This window comes from Gadus chalcogrammus, chromosome 3 (assembly GCF_026213295.1).
Source record: "Gadus chalcogrammus isolate NIFS_2021 chromosome 3, NIFS_Gcha_1.0, whole genome shotgun sequence".
NCBI lineage: Eukaryota > Metazoa > Chordata > Actinopteri > Gadiformes > Gadidae > Gadus > Gadus chalcogrammus.
Window position 1 is genome coordinate 22,901,398 of NC_079414.1, and position 19,969 is coordinate 22,921,366.

Here is a 19,969-nt window from a genome sequence, read left to right on the forward strand (position 1 = left end):
CCTATTCTGCATATTGACCAAGAGTCCCGCAGAGTGACCCATCTCCAGGCTCTAACTAGAGGTCCTCTGTTTGTGCTCATCATTAGATAAATATGCACAGGGAGGTTTGGGAGAAGAAGCGTGCTAAGGTCACTTAATTCATCCATGCTGGGATGTTTCGCAACATAGTGGATTCAGATCGGCTGTTGTACTTGTTTGGTTTGCTTTGTTTCTGCTGTTTCCCACGATGACTTTGCCCCAAACATCCATCTCTCTGTGTGTGTGTGTGTGTGTATCTTATGTGGGGGACAGATAAAAAAAAGAGAGTATGTTGGTTCTTTCTGTGTACATTTTTGAACCACTGAGGCTAAACAATTTGGCCTTGGAAATGACTAAGTGATTATCCTTCATTGCACCGTTTGTGGTGCCGTTTTAGTTTTACTTACTTACGTGTCTTTAGAGATATGTGTGTGTGGAGTGCGAATATGTGCATATGTGTGCAGGATGATGCATGTCTCTCATGCATGTGTGTATGCGTGCATGTGTGTGCGTGTGTGCGTGACCCCGCCTGCATTTGTGTGTGTGTGTGTGTGTGTGTGTGTGTGTGTGTGTGTGTGTGTGTGTGTGTGTGTGTGTGTGTCTCTGTGTGTGTGTGTGTGTGTGTGTGTGTGTGTGTGTGTGTGTGTGTGTGTGTGTGTGTGTGTTTGTGTGTGTGTGTGTGTGTGTGTGTGTGTGTCTGTGTGTGTGTGTGTGTGTGTGTGTCTGTGTGTGTGTGTGTGTGTGTGTGTGTGTGTGTGTGTGTGTGTGTGTGTGTGTGTGTGTGTGTGTGTGTGTGTGTGTGTGTGTGTGTGTGCATTGCATGTGTGTTAACGTGTGTGTGTGTGTGTGTGTGTGTGTGTGTGTGTGTGTGTGTGTGTGTGTGTGTGTGTGTGTGTGTGTGTGTCCATATATATGTGTGTGCATGTGAAGACAGCAGCTTGAAGCTCGGCCTCAGTGGAGACTATATCGAGGATCTATTTTCTCCCACACTCTGTACACCGCACTCCGACCCGGACCAGAACCCCTTCTCTGATTTCCCTCGAGTGACTGCAGATACTTCTGATATTCTCAGGCAATGTTTATCTCCCCAGCAGAGAAAACGGTCAGAAATCAAGACACGTTTGGCTAAGCTGAACACCTGAGAGAAGGCGCCCACCGCTGGAAGCCGTCCATCAATACCCAGCTTACACCTCAGCATTTTCACCGCAATTGACAGAAAGACCCGGTGTGCCGTGCCTTTAGACGGACCGCAAAACACCCTAGTTTGTATCTACATAATCAACCGGATCAATACCCACACGCAAACCAGACCTGGCACAGAAAAAGAGACACGCAGATCTGATGCATTAGTGGGTTTCATTGTGCTGACCACTTTCTTTGTCCAAGTGGCTATTTAAAGAAGATGTTGCAACCCATTGGGATTTTTTTAAGGTTTGACTCCTTCCGAGCACTGAAGTCTCTGAAGAAACCCAGTATGGGAAGTCTGGAACAAGTCAAAAGGGAGCTGTACGTCATTATTTACAAGCTAGGGATTTGAGAGGCTCCTATCCTCCCTGCAGCTGTTAAGACACAGCTGTGCACATCTGGCGTTTTGGGGGGCCATATTATTGTTAACACCCCCCCCCCCCCCCCCCCCCCCCATCGAATGCATTGTCATTGGCAAGCTTACAACAATAACCTTCCACCAGTGAGTACCATTATAAGCGTGTTTGTTTATAGTTGTCTGTGCAGATTGGGATTATACACACTGAGCAAAGCATGGATGACCTTATCAGGGGAAGCAATAATGTTTAACAGAGTTGTCCGAACAACACCGTCACTGTTTGATTCAAGGACAGGGGATCAAACAAAAAAGGATGGAAACATCGAGTCTGTATCAAAATAACATTTATTTGACTGAATACATAAACAACAAAACTCAATAAATATATCCGTTAAATATTAACCATGTAAATATACTTTTAAATATTAAACACACAATTAGAATACACATGTGCAAAAGTGCTCCCAGGCCTCCTCATAATTCCTCTGTTCTTCATGCTGTCCAGCAGTTCTTCATTATTCTGCTCATCCTTTTGGGTTCATAACCCCCCCCCCCTCCGACCCTTTCGGGGGGGGGGACAGTTCATCGACTGTGGTGGGCTTTCAGTGATCATGGTGACTGCTGGGAGTCCACTCCAGTGGCTATTCCCAGTCAAGCGTGTATATCTGTCACCCTTGCTGCCGGGGCCCTTCTCATATTGCTCTTGTTCAGGCAGGTCACCTTCTTGCTGTCGTCTTTCTTGATTCTGCCGAGCAGAGTGGGAGAGAGAGGAAGAGAATTTGGAGAGTTAGCCCAGAGGATGTAGCTAATGGAGAACATGTGTGTGTGTGTTCCTGCAGTAAGTCAGATGTTGAAATCGACTCAGTGAATAATCAGGACAAGGTCCCCTAAGTTAAACATGACGCAGTGTGTACTGAATGATATTGGCTGTATTATTGGTTATAAATAAAACCCTTTTCCTGTGGTTTCCAAAACGGAAGAAAAAAAACTACAACAATGTGTTCATTTGCCAATAACAAATTCTGAAAGAGACGCCAGAGACTTTGAGTCCTTGTGGAGTGTCATACCGTACCTGTTCCAGCACTTGATGAACGCCTTGGCTAGCAAGCCCTGTGTGTTAAGACAGAGCTCGACTGTGCTGTTGTTTGAGTTCTCGATGGTAACACTGAGGATGGAAGGGGAAAAAGAGGTTCAAAATCCACACAGAGTAAGATGTGATGCAGTCAGTGTACCCAACACAAGGTAAGGTAAAAGAGACGTGACGGTATTCCAGTTCTATAGAAATAGGCTGTTGAGTCTGACTCACATGACTTCAGTGGTGTCACAGCTGGGTCCTCTTTGGATAATCTGGAAATCTGTGATGATTTCTGAAGTCCTCCTGACGGTATTGTGACAGAGACACCTGGCTGAAGGAATGTACTGGGCTGCGGGGTAAAGACGTAAAGAAACTTATTGTAAAAACAAACACACTTTGCTTATGCAGATTCTATGCATTATGCATTCCCTAAGCCAACCTCAACAAGTTAACTATGCAACACCATGTAGCAACATGGAAAACCCGACGACACTGTAAAATGGTAGCTTGCCTTCTACAGTTTCAGCAGGGCAGCACAAACCAAAGCCATTATAAGTTGTCGAACTCAAGCTTACCGTCGTTAAGTTTGATGCAAACAGCGACCGCAGCAACCAGCAGAAGGATGAGGTGTTTCAGTGAGAAAGCCATCTTACAAACACAGGCTAATGTGTGGGTTAAAGACTGAAGGAAGTTCCTTGAAAGAGTGGAAGCTCCTCAGGTCTGAAGTGCAAGTCGCTGGGAGGAGAAAAGTGAAAGTCTCTGAGTGCTGCCTCCCCTTTTTATAGAGACTCGTGTGTGGGTTTTCCCACATTCTGAGAATTTCCCAGAAGAGCTATTGTGAAATTTCCATTCTCCACCGGAGATATCCTTGTGTGCGCTCTGCTCTGAGAGGGGAGAGAGGAGGGGGGATATTGGGAAAACGAAAGCAGGACACAGGCAAATGAGTTCCTGGTTATTGGATGACTTTGCCTCACTAAATAAATACACTTTCTATATGCGTAAGTTCTTGTAACAGATTTGTTATCAGCTATACCGTTCCACCGGAAACAATAATCAGCATAAAGATAGGCTTGATTAGGCTGAGCCTTGATGTTTTTAGCGCTAATAGAAGAATATTCTTTATGATTATCAAGTACACAAGAAAATACAGCTGCATCACTAGGGTCAGTAGGCAGCCTTTTATACTGCTTGCGCCTCGGTCGAGTGCACAGGCTGGGGTATGAAACCAACATGTATGTCTCTATGGTATTTATAGTGCAGGCTGTGAAAAGCAGGAGTATTAACCCAACATGTATGTCTCTTTGGGCTTTATGGGGCAGCCTTTTTTTTTTACTGCACACGCAGGAGTATAAACCCAACATGTATGTCTCTATGGTCTTTATGGTGTGCGATGGAAACCTGAGCACACAGAGGAAACCCACAGGGACACGGGCAGAATACAGACAGACTCCACGCAAAGAGGTCGCCTCCCGCCAGGGGTCAGAGCCAGGGCCTGCTGGCTGCGAGGCAAGGCACCATGGGAGATATGTAAACTTTAGCGCAAGTTCTACCAGGAGGACTCAAACTCACATTTGCCAATCACCAATCACCTGCCTACACCTGCTTTAGAAAGAGAAGTCTAACGCACTTTCTTTGCTGCATAGGTATTTCGTTCGAAGCCCCCCCCTTCCACCGCACCACCACCGGGTCTGCCCCAGTCTACCGGTCCAGGGGAAGGCTATGCCCCTGCTAGTCCTGGCAGGATTTGCCGAGTCCACACGTCGCCCTGGATCCGTGACGGGGCTTACGCCAAATACTTTACGTTAGACTCTTATGTTATCATTCGAAATAAATCTTTATTCGTGTTTCTTGGTGAATGAGTCATTATGGGAGGAATGTTTCTGTTGCTATGACTGGATGGGCCCAGCACCCACAGCGCAATCAATATATTTCACAATAGTTGACTTTGGAATGTGTCCTAATTACACTGTTTTTTTTCCTTTTTGTGCAAAGCACTGAATTCATGTTCAACTTAAAATGTAATGATGTTTATAAAATGATACTTATAAGAAGAAGAATAAAGCAGTGGCCTTGGAGAGCACTTATCATTAGCTATATATATATATATATATATATACATATATACATATATACATACACACATGTGAATTGCTGTTATGAGTAAATTATATTTTCACATTCCGTTTCTCTAACTGCCATTTGTTGATTGTGCCTTTTCCCTGACACCCTTGGGGTGGTCAAAGGTCAAAGGGTCCAACTGAGAAGGCACCACTACGTCTCCTCCTTTGTGACATCTGTCGTGGCAATTTCTGTAAGAGATGTTGCGTCTAGGACGGATGAGACTCCACATTCAATTGTCCATGATCAAATCAAATAATGTTGTGTTCTCATCAAGAAGAAGCCTTCTTGTGACCGGTTTACGCCAGGCACAAAGGTTAAAGGAATAGGAGACAAAGTTTACATGAGGAAGGAGAAACAACCTGATGGATTTTTCCATCACACATGATGTGGGGAGTAGAGCTGTTCTCAGCATTTCTGAGACCTCTGCCACTCTATAAGAAGTCCTTGCTTTTGCCAATGCATTGGACTTCTCCTCGCGGAGCTTAGAGAGACGCAGGGCGAATTACCATCTGAGGCCTCGGATTATGGTGAGGCCTTGGATTATTGTATGCTTGTTCAATGTTTGTTCAATGTTATTGTAAGTTTATTACTCAAATATATTAGCCTCATTGCTTTAAGTTCAGATGACCCATTACTCTTTAACAGTTTATACAGAAACGATTGACGTGTTGCAAAATTCCCACCACAGTGCCTATTGGGACTTCACAGCATACTTTGTGGTGGTATATATATACTAGTGCTGTGAAGCGATTAAAATATTTAATCGCGATTAATCGCATTAATGTCATAGTTAACTCACGAAAAAAAATGCTATGCTGTATATCCCAACATTTCTTCGTCCCCTTAATATTTCTCATTTTAATGCTCTATCAACATGGAGAAGTGCATCGGCTTGCCTTGTGCAAATGTTTTTTTTATTGATAACAACATTTACTGATCAAAACAGGACGATACAAAAAAGCCTATAGTGCAATTAAACGATGAACATACAAACATACTGCCTTGAACATAGCAGTCAGGCTACTGCTTTAAAATGTGCGTTAATTGCGCGGTAAACTAATTAACGCCGTTAAAATTGGTTTGCGTTAACGCCGTTATTAACGCGTTTAACTGACAGCACTAATATATACATATATATTATATATTCATGTGAAGTACCGATTGGGCGGGTAGAGGAATATTTTCAAAGAATGAAAAAGCGGTGCTTTCTAATGTGTCATCTTTACGGTCAAACCATAGAATCCAGTCAATCTTACTGGTAACAACTCATAGCACAGCACCTAAAAACAGGATATAGACTTTGAGTCATGTTGCACAACGGTTCTGGTATGGGTTCTCTCTGACTAGAGGCTTTCAGTACAGGTCCAGGCCCAGAGACACAAACAGCACTCAACCAGAGGCCCAGCAGCCGCTGAGACCTCACTGTAAAGGACGTGACTAATGACCCAACCCTCTGCTCAAGCCCGTCCGTCATATCTCCGGTTGGTGTGGTAGTGTCTGTGTGTTGTGTGTGTGGGTGTGTTCATGTGCATGTGGGTCGGTGTTTATGTGTGTGTGGGAGTGTGTGTGTGTGTATGTGTGTGTGTGCGTGAGTGTGGTTATGTGTGTGTATCGTATACCGGGAAGACATGCAGTGCAGCTGTTTCTCGACCCGCGTCGAGGAACGCGGCTGGGGGAAGAGTCAGTCCCATGGAAGAGTGACTACACTAGTACCCCGTGGCGGAAGAATTGGGGTTTGTGTGTCTGTGTGCCAGTGTGTGTGCGTTCATAGGACTCTCATGCATTGTATTCATGAATCTGAACATGTGTTTTAAAGGAGACATATTAAAGTAAACATAATATTTCAGTTCTAGAAAACATGTTTTTGATGCTGTTTGGTGGAAATAGCTTTTAGGAAAAGGAATCTCGCCTACCGCTTTTCCCCTCTGTTTCAGTCCCTTCAGAATGCGCTGCTTCCGGTGTCTGTAGCTTTAATGCAAATGAGCTGCTGCCAATTGACCAATGAGCTGTCAGACTGAACCACAGCATGGAGGAGAAGGGATTGTTGCTGTTTGCGGACTCCTGGAGCTCTATATCTATATCATATAATATAATATAATATAATAATAATAATATTATATGTAGGTATTTATATAATATTATACCACGGTCTGCGGGAATACTCGATTCTGATTGGATGCAGGGTGTGCATTAACTCCTGATATACGGACACCCGGACAAGTAGTTCCGTCAAATTGTCTGTTTACCGTACTAAATTAACGCGCTAGCTGGCGTATCGTCTCTAAAATAGTAGTAACCATAGCAACGGGAAACAAAACAAAGCTCAGCGGACTATAATACCTCCCGCTACCTCCCGTTCTAAAGTCGTAGCTATGGTCCGTCCTAATTACTGGAGGAGTGAACAACGTTTCCGTTGCATGAGAACCCAACGGGCGTGTAATGGTGGTTCCGGGTATTAGACGGACCCTCAGGCGTAACCAGGGAAACAAATGTATGTTTTGTGGAAAACTTTATATTCAGATTGTAAAACGCATGAAAATAGAAATTAATGGTCTTAATTTGGTCACCGTTGGTAAGTGACCGTGGTATAAGCGGGATAATGCCCTTCGAGGTGTCCATTATCAGGAATTAATGGACTTCGAGGAGGCAACCGTCCTCCGCTTCGCGTCGGACGGTTCACGCCTCCACGTCGTCCATTAATTCCTGATAATGGACACCTCGTCGGGCATTATCCCTTACTTATATCTAATATCACAGCCAAAAACTATGTGCGCCTCGGATGATATATGAATCCTAAAAACTGTGTCTGACGCACCTCCACAACAAGTAAAGACTTGTAGTGGGGGATATCTCGGCCATGGTTGAGAGGAATTGGGCGAAAGGAACTTTGGCCTTGACTCTCTGAAGTCCATGAACCTCGACATGAAGGAGAAAGTGATTGTACTCCGGGAGCTGAGCTGCCGGACTTGCCGCCGAGCTCCCCGCGCCGGATCTGCCGGACTGCCACGAGACCTACCCCCGCCGGACCTGCCAGCTTCGGCAGCAGTTCAGCTCCCGGAGTACACCCACCGGAGCAGCCGGAAAGCTTCGGCCACAGTTCAGCTCCCGGAGTACACCACCGGAGTTGCCGGACTGCCGCCGGCGGCCGGATGGCTTTGACGGCGGCCAGACCATCGGGAATAGCTCGGCAGTAGTTCGGCAGCTCAGCTCCGGGAGACTCCCGGCGGGAGTGCAATCCCTTTTTGCAATCCCGGCAGAGAAAGGGATTCTACTCTCGGAGCTTAGCTGCAGGGCTGTTGCCGAGTTCCCCCCCGCCGGAGCTGCTCGTCTGCTAGTCCAAAAGATCATAACTATGCTCTGATTGGAGGGGAGTAGGGAAGTGGGAGGTAATATTCAACTGTGCCCCCTTCCTACGTAGGAGGGGGCGCCGAAACCGACTCGCTCATTTGGTAACTCTAGGCGGGGTACTTTCAGAAACGCCATCGTTTATGGCCTCAAAATATCATCTGGTGGCACGCACATCTTTTGGCTGTGATATTATAGAGCTCCGGGAGTCCGCAAACGGCAACATTTACTTTCTCCTACATTTTGCGGTTCAATCTGAATTTCCGGGGGTTGAATGCTTGTAGGCTGTCTCGACAAAGAATCAAGCAATATTCGCGAGATATATGTGGCTTGTCACAGTGTGGCTTTTCACGGTCCTACCCGCTGTCCCTTCCCCTTCCTATCTGATGACCTGCTCAATTTCCCATTTCAGATTCCTAACAACCACGATGTCCCCAAATATCTTGGCCTGAATTCAGTGGCAAATAGTTGGCCACTAAAAATGCATTGTATGCAGATTCATTTTCAGTTGTGCGGCTCCGTAATGTTTGGCCAACGTTCAGACAACTGAGACAACAGGAAAATAGAGCTGATCAAGGCTCGACCCATGGAACAGGTGTTGCAGTGCAACGCAAACACAATAACAGCAAATATATGTCAGCTGCAATTTAAGTAGTAGACATCGTACCAAACATTATTATTTTGTTGATAGAAAGCATAATAATGTTTCTGTCCGTACTGGGGAGTGGGGAGTTTCCAGATGGTATCGCATCTCGTGGTGTCCTGTTTTATCTTGTTTCCTCACTGGCGAGACCCAGTCTTAGCTTCTAATGAAAAACTTTTATGTTTAAAGAGTCTCAGAGTTCCATGTGTGTAGATGTGATGAGATGTCTTTGGGTACATGAGAACAATATAAAGTATCGGATCATAGAAATTAAATCTATTTTTATATTACTCTTACATTGCACTTTATTGCGAGCGCAGCTCACATGTTTTTTTATTCGTACAGAACAGTTGCAATCTCCCCGTGTCTCTTTTTTTGGGGGTTCCTAATTGCAATTCAATAAAGTTCTCAGTGACAACACTGCCGATATATACGGCGGACAAGAGCTTGAGGTAAATCGCAAGGCAATGCTGTGACGCTCACTGCATCTGTGTAGATGAGGCATCGATGAAGCAATAATAATGGACCATTATTTCAACGTAATAAGACTCCGATATGGATAGGATAAGAAAGTTGAGATGAGTCACGAAGTGACTGGAAGTGGTTGTTTTTCAGTTGTTTGCTTGTGATGGAAAAACCCTTTACTTTACTTTTAATAATTTAAGCTTTGTTTCTATTCCATTCATTGTCTAGCCACCCCACCTGTTCCTAGTGTTAACTGACGTTGACCTTTGTGCCTGGGGTACACCGGTCAAAAGGGAGCAGGGACCCCTTTATGGATCCCTCTGCTTGATGAGAACACAGGAAACTCTAAACATTTCCCTGATTTTATCAGTGTAAATTGCATGGCAGAGAGGGGGTGAAACTGTTTAAATAGGTCTGTGAAACTATATTCTGGGCTCACTCTGGTAGAGAGGAGAATAGGGTATGCATACGTTCAAATTGTCTGCAACTATTGTCTACTTTTTTGCATTTAAAAGTGTCATCTATCCTCTACGCAATATCATCTGTCCTCTATGCAATAGTATCGTGGCAATAAATTGCCACGACATACTTTGATTGAAAGTCACTACTATATGTTTCTTTAAGTGTGTTCAAGTTTAACTGCAAACATGATTTTATAATCATTAGGCCTACACAACATTATTGTACTTGTACATACGTCACAGGACATTTTCCTGGGAAAAAACAATACTGTCAGAACACTTCCGAACATGAAGTGAGTTGTACATGAATGCCTATTGTTTCACAGTTACACAGCGTCCCTTTTACAGCATTATATTAGGCCCTACTGCGTCCATTTACGGCGTCCATCCCCTCCCCACTCCTTTCTGTCCACTTGTGGTAATTTCCCTTTTTTGGTCGAGATCCAAGAAAAAATTAAATAGTTCTCTCTTCAACATAAACTTTGTTGATTTAGCTCATCACAAATCAGCAGTGAGAATTCCAAGGCCAGAGATCTCAAACGTGATTCCGGTGAGCTGCCAACTCGTAAACCAACCACAAGCGGTCCTCCACGACAAGATAATCTGCCCGGCGGTGGCGGCGGCGACGGCTTTCAACCTGGCATTTCCATCAGTGGCGTCCCGCCTAATCCAGCTCTGTGGCCGTGCGGCTGTGCAAACAAACAGGCCAGCGGATCCTTATTAAGACCCGGCCACGTCTCACAGTTAGCTCCGGCGCCGCCCGCCGCCAGCGAAACCTCGCCCGGGACGACGGGCGTGCCGGGGTCGTAGGTCACGGGGCGGGTCGTCGCCAGGGGCGACACGGCGTGGCATCTTCGGTTGGCGCCGGTCGACGAGCGCGTCTTCCACCTCCTGCGGCGCCCCAGGGGGCCGTGGCGAGGGTAGGATGCGGGCTGGGACAGCGCTCTGATGGAGTCCACGTAGTCCTCAGTTGTGTGCGGGCGGGAGTCTTCCGCTCCGCTGTCGTCGGAGTCTCTGGGGGCTTCGGGCATCTCGTCGATGGTTGGTAGGCAGTCCACTCGGGTTAGGAGGCGTGTGGCCCACATTCTACCCTTGGGAGGACAGCAGCTGCAGGAGAGAGTGACACGGTCACATCAGGAGATAGGTTGTAGGGCGTGTCAAAGGAAGGACGCAGATAATTGACGGTGGATTGAACCCTGACTTTGTTTAAATCAAGGTAAAAAATGTTTGGCTTCATCTCGCTTTCTGCTGAACTATAATAGCTGCTACAATTTTAACTTGTTCGTTTTATTCAAATATCTTTCATACAGTTCTTTTAATCCGGTTGTCATGTGTATTTTATTGATGGTTTTTAAATCCCATTTCTCAAATGGCTTTCATGCATCCTGTTTTATTTTATTGTATTACATGTTGTTATGTTTCAAGCACATCGAGGCTGCCTTGTGCACGGAATTTGCAATACAAATAACGTTGCCTCGACTTGACTATTAAAGATAACAAAGGCTGAGTCAATGTTCAACCAGCAAACAGCCAATAGGCCTACATGGTTTTGGTTTTCATTTAATTTCTTCTAAAAGAAAACACCTCACGTTAAAACAGTCTGCACACAACCCTTCTGCCCCAAAGTCTATAAAAAAGAATAAGATACATAATAAAAAATAATATAATGTATTGTTCATTCCTGGTTCATCACATAGTCTCACCAGTAATAACATCCGCATGCATGGCTGTTCTTCACGACCAGCGGTTTCCGTCCTTTCTCTATTGTTCACACGTCAACGCTCCTTGTGCGGTCGGTTCCTCTCCGCCGCACAGCGAAAGGGGCGGTCAAGTGGAAGCGGGAAGGGGCGACGTACGCGTGGATTAGCCGGGCAAATCAGTTACTTTAAAGTGCATTATCAAAGGTCTAACTCGAAGAGCTAATTATAGCAACCCCGCCCAGTCGGGAACGGCTTTGCCGTCTGTACGTCCAGTAAAAGGGAGCGGATTTGGGTCGCGGTGCACTGTGCCGTTGAACCATTGAGTTCAACAGGTGAAAGAGCTGCGGTCCTTATATGGTCATCCTGACAATGATGAGGCCGTGATGTTGTTAAATATATATTAGATTGTGATTATTAAGTAGAATAGTATAGTAGAATAGAGTATAATATAATAAGTAATCTAATTAGGCTATATGTTTCTCACATGTTACTTTCCCTGGTGAGGATGTGACTGCAGAACAGCATTTATTTTAGTGAACAAATATACAGTATAGGCTTTGGCATCAAATATTGAGATGGGTTGTTTATTGTGTACACAGAAACGTGCAACATATTCTCACTCCAAGTTCGTCAAGACTAAGCTTTTTGGGGGCTGCTGACGCAAAGGGTGTCCTTCTCCTCTTATTTATTTTTTTCATCGATTTAGGACGAACGTGAGGTAGGCTGTTTTTTTATGAGCTCAATGGATGTCATTAATTCAATATAGTCTATCTTTCATACTAATTGAAGAGCCTGAATTTCCTGGAGAACTCTTCTAAGTATAGCTTCCTAGCCTAACCCAAAAACCATGATCTGTGGGACCTTTTTTTAATAAAGAGTCCTGCGCTGCTGAGTGTACGCGTAAAATCATTTAAAAGTCATTAAAGGTTGTATCACGTCCTTTCACCACTACGTCCCACTCATGGTTTAAAAGGTAATTATGTAACATTAATTTGTCTCGGATCCAATCCAATGTAGATGGTTAAATATAAACCAAAGCTGATAAGATATTGGAATTATAACAGACAGGCCAAAACAAAAACAAAGGTAGGTTATGTTTCAATACTGACTTTAGAATTGTTGTCGGGAAAGCCAGTATTTCAGTTTAGCATGTTTTCCTTAATCTTTGATGATGCATCATGGCCATTCAATGATTCCTACAGTACTTTTGTTTCACTTTTGTTATTACAAACCTTTAATTAACAACACATTTATTCAAGAATGCAGAGACAATTTGTCTCGGCAAAACTATTGCCATACAATGGGCTACACAAATACATTTTGGCACAATTAAAACTATATTCAAGTTAGGATACCATGTTGAATTATAAATCTATCTTTGGCAAATTAAGAAAAGCAACATGAACCATAGGCTGTCATTATCAACAGTATAAAATCAAATTGTAAACACTGCCGTTCATGCATGGAAACATAATCTCTTGCTAATGAGAATAAATTGCTATGCTAGATGCTCACTCATAATAGCCACAAGTAACAGAATTTCAACACAGCATCTTGTTAGCATGGAGGGTGTTTGAAGACAAGTTTTAATAAGCTCCCAGATTATGGCCGGAGTCAAATAGATGCCACCATATATAGATAGGATAACGTCAAAGTTGGCCGAGTTAGGCTTGAGAATGGTGTACAGAAAGAGAGAGAGAGAGAGAGAGAGAGAGAGAGAGAGAGAAAGAGAGAGAGAGAGAGAGAGAGAGAGAGAGAGAGAGAGAGAGAGAGAGAGAGAGAGAGAGAGAGAGAGAGAGAGAGAGACAGAGAGAGACAGAGAGAGAGAGACAGATACAGAGACAGAGACAGAGACAGAGACAGAGACAGAGACAGAGACAGAGACAGAGAGCCAGAGAGCTAAAGAGAGAGAGACAGAAAGATAAAGAGAGTATCAGATTTAACGATAGAAAGTGAGAGATAGAGAGATGGGGGACGTATAGATTGTTGACAAACAGATAGACTTACAGACAGACAGATAGATAGATGCTCAAAAGATAGATAGTTATATATATATATATATATATATATATATATATATATATATATATATATATAGAGAGAGAGAGAGAGAGAGAGAGAGAGAGAGAGAGAGAGAGAGAGAGAGAGAGAGAGAGAGAGAGAGAGAGAGACGGAGAGATAAAAAGATAGATAGATAGATAGATCAGTACTGCCATCTCATGGTAGGAGATATGAGATGTAATGTGATAGTGATAAAATATTAGCTCGTTAAATGTCTGTTAAAAATAAAGATTGGTTTTAAATTCCATTGACTGTATTAAGTTATATTATACTCTTACAGAATTTGGATTGGTTCTCTTGAAGAATTATTGAATCCTCAGCAAAAAATCCTAAAAAAAAATTCTGTTTGGTTGGTGACTCAACATTTTTCAGACACTAGGTGGCCGGACGTACTATGATCATGTTAAAAAATATGTGTTTCACATCCTGTAATTGAAGTGATGTGGCATTATAATGGCATTATTATGCCATTATTTGTTTTCATACAATTATTATGCTCATACTTAGGTCTCTATTTATTGGCAACAGTATTTAGTGCTAAAGTTAAACAATAACCTAAATATATTAAATAATGTGAATTTTCAAAATGTCATTTATTAACTCAAAACACAAGTCATTACATTGAGCTTGGATCAAAGCATGTTTAATTAATTAAGTGGGTCTATTATTCAAGTAACCATAGTAAACGACACAATTTCCACACGTTATTAAAGGAGTACGTTCAAGAAAACACTGTTTGTAAATTAATTACAGTTTATAGATACACCTTACAAAGTTCACTGTCAATCAATCGATCCATAAAGTACAATCTTCTTTAACGCAGATGTAGGCCTATGTGCTTTCCTCTTGTGAATGCTTATTATTAGGTGTAGTATATAGATATGAAGCATATTTGGTGTTGAAGAAGTATATCAACATATAAATCTTTAAATTAAAGTTTTTCATCATGTCTAGTTAGATATGACCTGGTAAAACCAGATAAAAACCTGACAGCGTCCTTCAGTTCGTAGTTCTTACCATGGACCACTAGGTGGAGCCAGAGTTCCTCACTGTACAGCCGCTAGAGTTCCCTGTTCATCCCATTCCATCCTCAATAACTTGTTGAAGGCGAATTAAGGACGTCCTGAGGTTAGGTTTGCAATTTATACAATCGATATAATCAATCTTTTTTTATGTCCTCTGGTTCATTTTGTAGGAAGCCCAACATAATGTAGGCTACTCAGTCCTTCATCGTCCTATCACTCTAACCACGTGTTCTTAGAGTTGGTTAGGGAGTAAAAATATGGATGCCCCGTCAATGAAAACTGAAAGCCATTTCATAATAAATATTAATACATAAATTAGCCTATTGTTACCTAACGACACTGAGGACATAAAAACGATAGTAGTCGTGTTTCCAGTCAGCTATATCATCGGCCGGCACTGGCGATTTTTTCCCCCCAATGTGCTGTATAGCGCCTCATAAACAACATGCTACTGGCCCATGCCTAAACAACACATTCTAGGCTGTAGGCCTGTATAAAGTTATGATGTTGTAAAAAGTAAAAGTCAGTAATCAGCAAACTATATGTTCCACACCATTATGCAGCGTCAGCACACCTGCTTCTTCTGAGGTAAATTATAATGGGAAAATATGTTACAATCTGTGTATCCATCTAACAATTATGAAATGTATTAATTTTTACATTTGACACATGAGACAGGAAACACTGTAGCTTGTAAATTCCTAGTAATTTGTACATATATACAACAATGTATACGGATGAATTGGTGTATTATTTGGTTGTGTGTTAATGGAGAGAGGGTTTCGGTGTATCCAATGGAGGTCCAGCAGTTGCATTGTTGAGTAAGCCAACCTGGAGATATTAGTTTAAATATAGTTCTCATTACTCAGCTCTATCCTGTCCATTCTTTGTCAAATTTCTTGTTATTTCTTGTTTTACTAACACCAGCATTACAGCCTCATGCTGTTTCCCCACACATTCCTACCATTTGGACCCACCATTACTAAACTTTATTGGAGTATAATAATGTGTACAATTAAACGTAGTAGTCAAAAAGAGACGGCAAAAAAAAATATTTAAAAACTATTAAAGATAATATCACATAAACCAACACAAACCATTAGCCTGAAGCTTTGTTTTGCATATAAATTAACTCTGTGACCTGTAATACCGAAATAAAAGGAACAAAAATAAAGCATCACTGACTAATCTTCAGAGGCTGAAGGAGTAACACCATGGATGGAAAAATCTTTTTCACCTTGTTACACCTCATTATTTCCCTCTTCAACCAAGTGTGCCTCTATAAATGGTAAATGGACTGCATTTTACAGCGCTTCTAATCAGTGGCCACTTAAAGAGCTTCAAAGAACATTCACCCATTCACTCACAACGGCGGTCTCAGCCACGCAAGGCAGCAACCAGCTCGTCGGGAGCAGTTAGTGTTGGGAGTCTTGCTCAGGGCCACCTAACCACTCGCCTAGGATGAGCGAGGGGGAATCTAACCAGCAACCTTCCAGGCGCAAGTCATCCCCGCTCTAACCTCTTGAGCCCCTGCCAGCCTGATTCCTATAAGCTATTCCTACATACTCATCTTAACGTCCTCTGTTATTTTTATAATCCCTTCTTTCTCCATGTGTGGAGAAGCAACAAGAAGAGACTAATTGACTCCCAGTGCTTCATTATATCTGAGCTCCCCTGCTCTCCGTGGGCAGACTGGGGGGAGAAGCCATGTTGTGCCCACAGTCTGCCTCTCACGCTGTGAGGAGGAATCCCCCCCCCCCCCCGCCCATAAGAAGAAGAAGAAGAGGCCGATGCCACCACCCCCCCCTCCCACCCCCTCGCCCCCCCCCATTCCTTGTGCACAAAGTAAAAGGTCAAAATAATAAATGTAGGGCCAATTGAATGCTTCACAGGGGTGGGGGTAAGGAAGGCCCCGAGGGGGTGGGGGGTGCTGAGGGAGGGGGGGTGCTGGCGGTGGCCCCCGTGAGGACATAATGAATTCATACAGTGGGGCGTACTATTCAAAGAGGGGAGCAGCATGGGTCCCGCCGCCACTGAAAAGGTTTAGTCCACTCTGAGGACGGCCTCGCTGCCTCTGCCGCCGCAGCTCCTACAGCACGTCAGGGCTCCCTTTCATTGTCTCCCACGCACACACACACACACACACACACACACACACACACACACACACACACACACACACACACACGCACACGCACGCACACACACACACACACACACACACACACACACACACACACACACACACTCACAACCCCGCACACATGATCATACAGACACAGGCAGACGCACGCACACACACACACACACACACACACACACACACACACACACACACACACACACACACACACACACACACACACATAGTCACAGACACACACACGCACACACACAAACATACAGACGCACGGACACATACACATACGCGTGAGCAAACATGCACACACACAGACACACGCACAAACATCCCCCCCCCCCCTCCAAGCACACACACATGCAATCTCACACACACACACACACACACACACACACACACACACACACACACACACACACACACACACACACACACACACACACACACACACACACACACACACACACACAACAAAGACTTCTGTCTCCTTTACGCAACGCAATCCAACTGATTATCCTTTGAATGTTATTTCCCTGATTTGTAATATTCATACACGTTACTCATGCACAGACAGACCCTGCACCCTCACCCTATCTGGATTCAACAACAAAACAGTTACATCCACAGCATCATGTAAGAATGTGTCATAACAGCCTCCTACACCTTTTTTATTTCCCTTCCTGTCCTCGTTTGTCCTCTCTTTCCTTCCAAATAAAACATACCCTACACACACATACACACACACACACACACACACACACATATAGGCGCACACACACACACACACACACACACACACACACACACACACACACACACACACACACACACACACACACACACACACACACACACACACACACACACACACACACACACACACACACACACACACACACACACACACACACACACACACAGGCTGCATAGGCACAGCATCTGCATAACCTATGACCTGTATTGAGGGCGATGAATTGTTATTGCTATGGATCACAAAGCTCTCAGAAAGGAAGATTTCCACAAACAGCTGCTCCATCTCTCCAGTATTGTGTGTCACAGCCAGAAACATTTTAGTCAAGAGTCAATAACCCAACGTACCGTTAACTGACTCGAAATGATCCTGTTAATATATTATTTTTGGATGTATCCTCTTATTTTCCCATTTTGTTTTTAAAGAATCAAAGAGTCAATGTTTCACAAGATAAACTGACATTTTATTTATTTTTTTACCAGAATTCATCGGTTCAAATAAATCCATTAAAGTCATCGCTGGTTTGCTTCTGAATCAACATAGCCTATGTTCATTCTAATAGCTCACAGATGTTTCTGTGTCCTTTTAAAATAGATGAGACCCTCACCATTAAATGGAGTGCAGTGTTATGTGTAGCCTATTACAGAATGAATGTGAATTATTATTTTTCTTTACATTGTCATACATTTTCAATCGATACATAAAAAATTATTTATGCATGAATATGATGCATCAACGAGATCGATCGTATTTTACGCACAACTGTGAACATGACGCGCGTTGCATAGATGCGCATTTATCCGCGTTGCCATTTCCTCCGCGGGGACCAAACGGGTACCGGATGACATGCGCAGCCCAGCCGTGAATCACACATCTCCACGGTAACCGGTGGTAACAGGCTGCTCAGCATCCGCGGAGGAGGCCAATCTATTGGCTAACACAGCAGAACACAGTGAGTAGTTATCCTCCTTTTTAATGATGCAGACGGATTCGTCTTCGTTTATAACCCAGCCATAGGCGTCCGTTTTTTGGGATGTAACAGAGGACGGTGCATGTCGTGAGGCTGTAGGTTTAGAATGAATTGTCATGATGCAAATGATTACCGTGATAATAAAAAAATAAAAAAATCGTCAATCAGTAGCCTATTCAGCGGCGGTCGTTAATAGCGAATACCCCAATTGGTTGGCTTATTACCTTACACACACATGGACCGGTCTTATGCACAATATTAGCTTTGCGGTTTAGAATTCATCGCGGAATACCACAACAACACAGAGGTCTGCATTTCTTATGAAACAGCCATGAGTCCATATGTGATGAATGGCATTTATGACGAGTTCCAGCAGCGATGCGTCTGTGTGCAAAATACGAGCCATTCATTGTCAAATGTGTAGTTTAATGGAAAATGGGTCCTTATCGATCATTAGCGGTTGTGAAATAAGGGAAATAGTGCACGACGAGATCCTATTTAGTTGTGTGTGTGTGAATTGTCGAACATGTTCAGTCTTTCGTGCCTTGTCGCAGCGCTCTCCAATGCACCAAAGTTTGGATGTGAATGGAGAGCGGATCGTAAAGAATCCAAAGGCACAGGCACATGCACGCAAGATCTAAGCTAAATCTCCGATACTGAAAAATATGTGGCCTATATCATTGATGTGAAGTTAATGAGACAAGGGTTAAATTGCTGCTGTCGGCCAGAGGAGGATATATTTAACACCGTACAGCCCACTGCTCACCTGTCCTCAACAGAACAGGAAGAGAATGAATCATCTGGCAGCTCATACTGTAGGGCTGAAAACGCTCGTCTGCACAAATGACCACTTTAGCCGCCCCCTCACGTAGACAGTGAGGACGCTGGAAAGCATCCTGGAGATTTCACCTCATGAAAACCTCCCCCCTCCCCCTCCCTTCCTAGCAAGAACACGTTTACCTTCTCAATCTGCGCCGGTGATGTGCAGATCCAAAGCTATTTTCTATAAACAACCATGTTTGCATTTATTTATTCCTCCATTTGAATCAAGGTGCTCTGTGCCCGTTGTGGTGTGTTTAAACCCCCCTTTGTCCCCCCCCCGGTGTACATCCCACCTCGTGTGAGTCACAGCCTTGATAGGCACCTCGAGGCTTGTGATAGAGAAGGTGGGACTGTATTGCATTATGTCATTGGGTTGTGTGAATGGGCTACGCCCCCCCACCGCCACCACCGCCACCAGCCCCTCCGCCAGCACCTCCTCCTACTCCTCATCCTCCACAAAGGGGGGATGTGATTGATTGTGGAGCAGGGAATATAAATGTTATCAGCGGAGAAGCAACGGTCCCACAAAGGGTAGGTTTCTTAGATCATGAAGAGAGAGCGTACGGATGGAAGGAGTGCATGCCGGAGGGATGTTCGGGTTTACCTAACGACTGGTCGCAGAACACAACTAAATAGAAAGAGAGAGACTGTCTTTGTGTGGGTTAGTGGTTACCAGATGGGAAACCTTAGCAACACTGTCATAATACTCCAACAGAGACATGCTGTCCGTGGCACATACAGAATTATTGTTGGTAAATAACTGCCACAGATGGTATCTTTTTTTAGTCAAACTGTGTTGTTATCATCCAAACAACCCGCTCCTCCCGCC

The 19,969-nt window shown here is 43.8% G+C and overlaps 2 protein-coding genes across 2 annotated transcripts in view; one reads left to right on the plus strand and one right to left on the minus strand.

The window, feature by feature from the left end:
• Window positions 1-1,849: 1,849 nt before the first annotated feature.
• cxcl18b (chemokine (C-X-C motif) ligand 18b) lies at window positions 1,850-6,697 on the minus strand. The gene is made up of 5 exons (XM_056585677.1): window positions 6,671-6,697; window positions 3,212-3,520; window positions 2,868-2,985; window positions 2,634-2,726; window positions 1,850-2,306 (listed from the first exon to the last, which is right to left on the minus strand). Exons 2-5 carry the CDS (start codon window positions 3,282-3,284, stop codon window positions 2,213-2,215), a joined length of 378 nt encoding a protein of 125 aa, XP_056441652.1. The 5' UTR covers window positions 3,285-3,520; window positions 6,671-6,697; the 3' UTR covers window positions 1,850-2,212.
• An 11,483-nt stretch (window positions 6,698-18,180) lies between these two features.
• Window positions 18,181-19,969, plus strand: part of caly (calcyon neuron-specific vesicular protein) — a 6,474-nt gene continuing 4,685 nt past the window's right edge. Inside the window, exon 1 of the mRNA XM_056587289.1 lies at window positions 18,181-18,300. The gene's annotated coding sequence lies outside the window, so the exon portion shown is untranslated. The remainder of the gene's footprint in view (window positions 18,301-19,969) is intronic.

Excerpts from the sequence above, each read along its gene's own strand:
- cxcl18b (XM_056585677.1), bottom strand. The coding sequence starts at position 3,284 with ATGGCTTTCTCACTGAAACACCTCATCCTTCTGCTGGTTGCTGCGGTC. Across the intron at positions 2,986-3,211 it reads TTGCATCAAACTTAACGACG|CCCAGTACATTCCTTCAGCC; the intron begins GTAAGCTTGAGT and ends TTTACCCCGCAG. Across the intron at positions 2,727-2,867 it reads TGTGACACCACTGAAGTCAT|TGTTACCATCGAGAACTCAA; the intron begins GTGAGTCAGACT and ends TTCCATCCTCAG.